Source organism: Alosa alosa, chromosome 20 (genome assembly GCF_017589495.1).
Source record: "Alosa alosa isolate M-15738 ecotype Scorff River chromosome 20, AALO_Geno_1.1, whole genome shotgun sequence".
NCBI lineage: Eukaryota > Metazoa > Chordata > Actinopteri > Clupeiformes > Clupeidae > Alosa > Alosa alosa.
The window spans coordinates 13436379-13444962 of record NC_063208.1 but is presented as its reverse complement, the minus strand read 5'-3'; the positions used below and the strand labels follow the sequence as shown (position 1 = coordinate 13444962).

At 45.4% G+C, this 8584-nt stretch overlaps 1 protein-coding gene across 1 annotated transcript in view; it reads left to right on the top strand.

Moving 5' to 3' along the window:
* Window positions 1-724: 724 nt before the first annotated feature.
* The window catches only part of tmem170b (transmembrane protein 170B), an 18231-nt gene continuing 10371 nt past the window's right edge, over window positions 725-8584 (top strand). The window contains exon 1 of the mRNA XM_048229747.1: window positions 725-1092. Within this exon, the coding sequence (XP_048085704.1) occupies window positions 903-1092 (190 nt within the window). The 5' untranslated portion in view covers window positions 725-902. The remainder of the gene's footprint in view (window positions 1093-8584) is intronic.

The following is an 8584-nucleotide window of genomic DNA, read 5'->3' as shown; positions in this document are numbered from 1 at the left end:
TCCCCCAGAAAATGTTCAATTGGTTTGATGTGATTTCCTGTATTCTGGTGCATTTTGGGGATGGCCAATACTAAATTAAATCAGATTCATAGCCTACATCCTGATTTGTTGATATTGAGGCAATGATTCCATGCAAAGGCTTGGGCTTTCAGGGCCCCCTGACCCCTTGGGCCCCTGGGCCTGGGCCCGGTAGGCCCGTGCAGTAATCCATCCCTGCATATGTAACTGGGATCACATTCTTATGACTAGAATACATTAAAGTCTGACTTAATTAACTCTTCCAAAACACTTTTTAAACGAAATTCATAATTACCCTATATCTGTCACTAACTACCTGATTGACACTGGTTATAGGCAAGGGATATTGTAAAGACTGCAACAAGAACTGTTGCATAAATCTATGCCCTAGGCGAGGGCCTTCCGGATGATAAGGTAAATGTATTAATGATGCGAGAAATAGCAAGAGGCTTGCATTATTTTGCAACAGTTCACATGGTATCTACCCGTCCTTTTTGGTTGCAGAGACAGATTACAGGGACATGCATGTGCTGTTTGTAGGAGTAGTTGTAGTTAATTTGCCATTTAGACATGTTTGGTTTTCATTCATAAACTGCAATATTTCACTGTAGGTTAGATATTTACAGAACACTCCCCTTTAAGGGTGGCTGCGCCTTTAAGCATTATGTAGGGAGGCGAGCCGATGTAGGGCGACTGTGTGCGTTGCGCTCGCCTTGCCGTCCTCATCATGGCTCCGAACCAGCCGCCGTCCTCCTTGGCAAGGAGCAGACGAGCCAGTGGTCCCTCGATTTCCAGACCGGAGACGAACGTCAAGCCGAAACAGAGGCACCGGTAGATAGGGGCGCACCGGGGGTAAGCCTCCTCTTGGCACCCTGGTCTCCTCGATGTCTTCGTCAAGAGCCACGTACAGCCATTTGACAAAGAGGGGTGCGAACCCGGGCGGCGGCGGCGGCGGCAACGGCAGCAGTGGCAGCGGCAGAAACATGAACAGGGATTATTCTATTAATCTATCAGTGCAGCAAGTGCTGAGTCTCTGGGTGCAAGGCACGGTACCGAGGCTCCAACACTTTACAGGTATGTCAAAATTGTGTTCTTTGATAACGGACAGCGCTCACGCTGACCGTTAGCCGGTGCGCTCGCCCGATCAACGCCGGGGGTGACGCGCATTCATGCCACCGTTTCTCGTTACCTACTACTGTACAGTGGTTTAGCACGGGTGACATGGACAGCTGTGCGCGTCCATTTTTAAAGGAGACGAGTAGCCTGGTGTCTCATAGCCCTAGCCGACAATGTGCGTGGCTGTGCCGTGCCTGATGTTTCATTCTCTGTGTGTATATGAGAGATGTGAGAGCTTCCTCTCTCTCTCTCTCGGCCCGTAATAACGGACTCGCCCATCAAGTCCTCCGGATCTCCATGGGACAGCATTGCATGTCCCCATCCCCAAAACTTAGCTGCTCGCTGTGCAGCCTCCCTCCGCGTCATCCCCATTGTCAATGGTAGCGCAGCGTGTGTGTCATTACGTTTCTGTCTGCCTCAGTAGGCTTGCCACCGCCTCTGCCGGGCAGCCTCTCAATTTTTCCTGGTCGAGTGGTCAGTAATCAAAGCCAGTAGGTCCCGTTATCCTATCACTTGCTGTAAAGAGCTCAGGTCGGTCTGGAAGCACCGGGCTATATGCTATTCGTTTGTTTCGGTGTTTCTGGCTGTCTATTGTAGTATGATACCTGCAAATGGGCTCTGGAAAGCCCCTGCAACTAGTTTATTATTTTTGATGATGCTTACAGATAGAGACATGTGCACTGCTACAGTGGAAGATAGATTAACAAGATTTAATATCAGACACAGTATATCTTAGCAGACATATTTTCTCCACCATGCATTCATACTTTGGTTTATAGGATATATTTAGATTTACAATAAGGATATCATGGGTGTAGATGAAGACTTTCAAAGCACAAAGAGAAACAGACCATATGCATCATGGGATTTAAAAAATCCTTATTCCTCCATCTAAAGGCAAGGAGAGGCTCTTTTTGGTCATATATGGTCATCGCTGGCACAGTCAGTCACTCCTAACTCCGATTATGACTGTAATCAGCAAGTTGATCTGGTAAGGGGAAACGTGATGACAAAACACAACGTTAATGTTGCTGACTGTGCAAGGATGGGAGTTGCATGCTAAAGTTAGCAGCAGCAGCAGCAGAACACTGTGCTACTGGGCTACAGAGAGAAAAAGAGGAACTTGGCACTCTTTGTCTGAGAAAGTCAATGTGCCATCTGGATTGTGTAAGATCACCCTGCTCTGACCAGTCTTTACACTGCCAAAGGGGCTTTCGATTATGTCTGTGGTCTGGTGAACACACACACACCCACACACACACCCACACACACACACACACACACACACACACACACACACACACACACACACACACAGGCCTCTGGTTATCATCTGAATGGTCGACTCTTGATGTCAATACTGGCAGACCCATCAGATCTTTGTAATGAATGTTGCCTCCTCTGTCTGCTGCTTTGTCCGAGCTGCAGACAAAACAGCGAACTCATTTCCTGTTTGCCTAGCGCATTGTGGGATAGATGTCTGTTGTTTTGACAGTCAGTGGTCCTGCAACTTTACACTGTGACCATGAAAGTTTCCCTTTTCTAACTAGTACATCCTATCATGTGCAAGATACTGCACAAGTGCTCTGCACTGTCATGTCTGTTGGTCATGTTTGGTCATGTATCATCAGACAAGATTTCTGACAAGTATTGCAACTTCTTTTAAAACTTCAGTGTGTTTACTGTAAGAGTGGCAGACATGGACTTGTTTACGCACCAGCTGTATGTGTGTGTGTGAGAGAGAGAATGTGTGTGTGATCTCTCTGGCAGCAACTTCTCACGATCACGTTCACATTCACAGGCTTCTACAGTTTCCTGTAAGTGCAGCGCCTTGCGAAAGCCTCCCTATTGCACTGGCATGCCCAAGTAAAAACAGCTAAAGTGTAGCTTCCTCAACAAGGACACGGACACATTGTTGTGGACAGCCGCTTGTTCTGATGCAAGCCTTTACGGAGGTTACTTTAGGTCTTATAAAAGCCTAGTGTAGGTATTGGAATAGTGGTGTTATGGTGGGTGCTGGATTGCATGATCCTGATTTCTGCCAGGCTTTTTATAGCACTCTGATTGAAGTTCAACAGCACACGTAGATAATGACCTCTGATTCACACAGAGAGAAAGAGAAAAGAGGAGAGAGAGACAGAGTGAAAGAAGGAGGAGGTAAGAGTACAATAAAAAAAACAGAAAGGCATCATGTTGCATATGTAAATATATGTGTGTGTGTGTGTGTGAGCGAGAGAGGGAGAGAGAGAGAGAGAGAGAGAGAGAGAGAGAGAGAGAGAGAAAGAGTTAAAGAGACAGTGTGTGTGTGTGTGTGTGTGTGTGTGTGTGCATGTGTGTGTGTGTGCAGTGTGTGTGTGTGTGTGTGTGTGTGTGCGTGTGTGTAGACGTCACTTTCATTCTGAAAGCCTTGATAAGTGTGGTGTCACGATATGGGATTATGGAGCATTAAAGCCATGGCTGACAACAGGAGGGCATCAGAGGGCATCGTCCTGACGACAAAAGCCTCAGCAGCTTGGCATCACCTCTGCTTGCATCAGGGTGAGTGTGTGTGTGAATGTGTGTGTGACTGGTCATACCTTGGAGACTGACCAGGGATGTAAAAGTGGACAGCAGGGGACCATGAAATAAAGTCCTAGCGCTATTCTGAGGCCTTGGAAGTTAGATATTGTTTACATTTAGGCTATTAAGGTTTTGCACCTACGTCATAATGTCATGTGACCGTTTGTTTACAACTAGAGTGGTAGGCAAGAATGGTAGGCAAGGCACTGCAGAGAGTGGTAGGCAAGCCTACAACAGTCGGTTGCATAGGCTACACATAGTTACAAATAGCTTCAAAATTGAAATTTTAATATCAAATATTGACCGGGATGCCGACCACTTGTGTAGGCCCTAACAGTTGGTTTTACAATAAGAAGCAAAAAGGCAACGAACGACCGTTTAGCCTACCTATCCTTGTGGTTGTGGAGGATGATCGTTAGCAGCTGTGAAGTCTTTTATTCTCAAGATAGCCTAATGGTGTAGCCTACTGTACGAAGACGTAGGCTAAAATACTACTATCTACAGTCATCCAAAAATGAATTGCCAGAGATAGGCTATGAAGGGAAAAAAGTGCAGCATTTTAAACATGGCAAGATTATTTTTTACCGAACAGTTTGTTCTAATTTGTCTCGTGAAATTCGTTGCTTGTGGACATCAATCACCTATCTCCTGTCCTTCTATTTCAAAGTTATCGTTGAGTGTCATTTGATTATATAATCACAACAAATGCTAATAAATGAAAACAGAATAGGCTTATGTGCTATAGGCTAACGTTACAGGTCAGGCTAACTCCCGTATGTCAAAATAAACTGATTTGATCCTAATTGTTTAGCGATCACACACAACAACTTAACACAGCAACCTCAAACACCACTGTTGAACCTAGGCTACTGCTTCAGTCATGTAAGAAATAAGCAGTTTATGAATTATCTTTATCCGTTTAATCAAGTCCACATGACCAAAATAACAACATATTTAAAGGCTGAGCTAGCATAACAGCCTAATATAGGCGATGCTGCAATGGATAACTAATAAAAGTTTCATACAATTAATGAACTTTATCACTCACATTCTGAGTTTTTCTGGGTGGTTATATATCCATGCAGATCGTCTTCGAATAAGCCATCGCTGTTATATGATATAATATGTTACAGGATTCATGACTAACGCCATTAATGTTACATGATGCTACCGTTTTAACGTCTGCTGAGTCTACTGCCTACCAAGACCTGTCGCTGTTCAGTTGAAGTTAAATGATCAAATATTGTTTGATTTTGTGTCAGCTTTCAGAAGGAAGACATGTTCCTTTCTGGTCAAATTTCACAGCTTCTAAGAAAGGCTATTGTCTTCGTGTAAACCGAGTTTTGAACAGAGAAAAAAAGTTAGGCTACCATTAGGCTACATGCAGGTTCTCCCATAACGTTATCGATACAGATCAATGCACCAAATCAGGGCGATTTTAGCGAAACAACGTTCCTGTGACAGGCTATCAAATATTGAACAATGGGATAACGTTTCATCATCACCTTTATTGATGCCTGAAATGTTGACATTGCTGAAATACAGAGATGTAGCCTACTGAGAGGCAGCTGCAGACAACGATGTTCAATGGGTTCAACTTGTCCCTTGCCTACCAGCTGGATGTAAACAAAGCTATAGAACCTAGAATACGTCACATGGAAAACGTTAATAGACCCTTTCAAGAGAGTTTCATTATCAGCATCATAGTTGGCCCCACAAGGCCCACAACAAAGTTATCTTAATGCAGAGGAAGTAGATTGGGAACCAAATAGAACGTTCAAGCATTGTTTTTGTTTTTATTGTTGAAAGGGTCTATAGAAGTGGATATATTTTAACACACATCCTAGTTTTGTGTTTCTGGAGCGGTTGCCTCACATAGGCAAGACAGAGGAGGAGCAGGGGTCAGTCTACCCGCGGGGCTCTTTGTCTGGACCCAGTCTGTGCCTTCTCTGGTCGACGCCTGCTCTGGTCGCTTGTTTGGCTAATCCTCCCAGAGCTTAAAACCGTGGTGGGTGATGCTTGGAGACAGTGCCACTCTGAGCATGTGGGGCATGCTGGTGGAAGAGCAGAACACCTGCCCCCAGCCCGAACACCCCCTCCCCCCTCCACCGCCACCAACCCTCCAGCGCCTGGCACTAACTCTGCCTGGCATTGCTGCCATGACATGAGGGCTTGTGGTCAGACGATGTCATTGCTTTGTTTATTTGACTCTCTGTCCCTCTCGCTCTCTCTCTCTGTCTCTGTGTGTGTGTGTGTGTGTCTGCGCCATAGAGACAGAGTGCTAAGTTGCTGTGTTTGCGTGTTGCTGTGTGAGGGAGACACAGAGCGAGGCAGACAGACAGTGCTATGGGCCATAGTTGCATGTTGTGAGAGAGACAGATAGAGAAACAGGGCTCCGAGCGAGGCAGCGTTGCTCACTGTGACAGAGCTGAAGACACAGAGTGTTAGAGGCAGTGCGGAACGGCACGAGAGACCAGAACAGGACGGATAACAGTAGCGAAATAATCTCATGATTTCAGTGACTGCAATACAGCGTGTTCACAGACTGTTACAAGCTGTGAGGCTGAAGATTTGATTTAGCTTATTGTGCAGTGTTTCCCATACATTGACTAATTTGTCTGTGGCCCACCACAATATCAAACCATATCATTGACCACCACACAATGATTTTCCAGGATGTACTAAATTGTGCTTAAATCTGGTTAGCATCATAACTATGCTGTGCTAATTTGTTAAACTGCTTCATTCAAGTGAATTCTGCAAACCTACCACCACAAATAGAATTCAATTATATGGGAAACACTGTTGTGCCTATATTTTTTAGATAGAATATTTTAATGGGCAACCCCTCCACTACTATAGTTTAGGAACTATACGGACAAAAACACAAGAGAAGTGAAAATAAGAGTTGTGAACATTTCATAAAGTATAATAGTCACACCTCAGGGTTACATTTGTAGAAGGCAAACCCTTTCACTGCAAGTTTTTAGGAAATATACAGTCTAACGAAAGCAAAAACAAAAACAGAAGTAAAAACAAGAATTAGAACAACTTGTTGGGAGGCAGTGTTTGGAGACAGTATTGTATGATGTCAGTTAGACAGGTATAGAAAGAGACAAAGGCATTTTTGATTATGTTTTGAGACGGTGTTGTTTGATACGAGAGAGAGAGGTATATTTTGGTGTTTGTCAGAGGGGTTTGGTTGTTGACCAATGTATTTTTGGTAAGACGCTCACAGTGTTTAGAGGCAGTGTTGTTCGATATGAGTAAAAGTAGAGAGATTGAGAGTGGTTTTGGACAGTGCAAATTACAGAGACAGTAGTACAGACAGAGAGAAAGACACTTTGTTTAGAGGCAGCATTACAGTGTGAGACAGACTATAGTACCACATGCTATGGTACTATACGATACCGTACGATACAATACGATGCGACTTTACTGTCAGTTTTCAATGAACCTTGTTTTGCATCCCTGGGCAGCCCAAACATTGTACACATACATTATTACAACATTACGACAGAAAGATAAAGAAACAGAGTAAGACAAGCAGACAGACAGACAGCCAGAGTTGTTGTTGTTTATTGTGAGACAGACAGGTAAAAAAAAAGAACTGAGAGCGAGACAGACAGACAGCCAGAGAGACAGACGTTTGGACGGTCTGGTGTGAGAGGTCATGTATTTGCTCCGCTCCATCACTCTCTGGCTTGCCGGCTCTGTGACGGGCAGGTGGATCGATAGCCTTCTGTAGTCTCCAGATCACACGCATGCTAAATGGACATGCTCAGAGACTCTTACGCAAACACACACGGCATCCTCTCAGGTTCCTGTTTTTCTACGCGCTGCATTATTTTACTCCCGTTCTCCTCAGGGCCCTGTTAGAGAGACAGTGCTGGCAGATTCGTCCACACAGATTCGTTTTTCTTACCTACTTTACTCACTTCTTGGCAGACGTCTCCCTAAACCATCCGACACACTCTCTGGGAGTGTGGATGAGTGTGTGCTCAGTGGCGATCTTCTAGAATGATCCGTGGTGCTAAGCCTCTCCTGCCCAGTGTAGCATTGCCACTGCCAGGCTGTCCTTTCACTGCCCCTGTGTGATGTGACCCAGGTTCTTAATGCATGCCAGGGCCTGTGGCACAGTGACAGGGGAGGGAGAGAGAGAGAGGGAGGGAGGGAGGGAGGGAGTGAGAATGAGAGAGAGGGGGTTGATGGAGAGAAAGAAGAGGAGAGAGAGAGGAGACTGGAGAGGGTGGTTGAGACAAGGGAAAGAGGAGAGAAGGGAGAGGATGAAGGGAGAGATAGGAAGAAAAGAGGAGTGTAGAGGGGGGAGAGAGGTGAGGAGAGAAGGATGTGGAAAAAGAAAGGAGAGAGACGTGGAGAGATGGAGAGAATAGGAACATGGCTCCCTGCTTGGTCATGCTCCCAGATTCTGTGCCAAATTTTGCCTTCTTTCCCAGATTAGCCCACTCTCAATAACTCCCCGTGTGTCCCAAGCAATGTGAAATATATGCTGCAGGCCAGGCTTTGTGTCTGGTGTGTGTGTGTGTGTGTGTGTGTGTGTGTGTGTGTGTGTGTGTGTGTGTGTGTGTGTGTGTGTGTGTGTGTGTGTGTGATGGAGAGGGGGGGAGGATGTGTGTGTTTGTACGTTTGAGAGAGAGTGTGTATATGCGCTTGTGTGTGTGTGTCTGTGAGGGAGAGAGGGAGAGAGAGGATGTGTATGTGTGAGAGAGAGTGTGTGTGTGTGTCTGTCTGTGTGTGTGTGTGTGAGGGAGATGGGAAGAGAGAGTGTGTATGTGTGCCTGTGTCTGTGCCTGTGTGTGTGTGTGTGTGTGTGTGTGTGTGTGTGTGTGTGTGTGTGTGTGTGTGTGTGTGTGTGTGTGTGTGTGTGTGT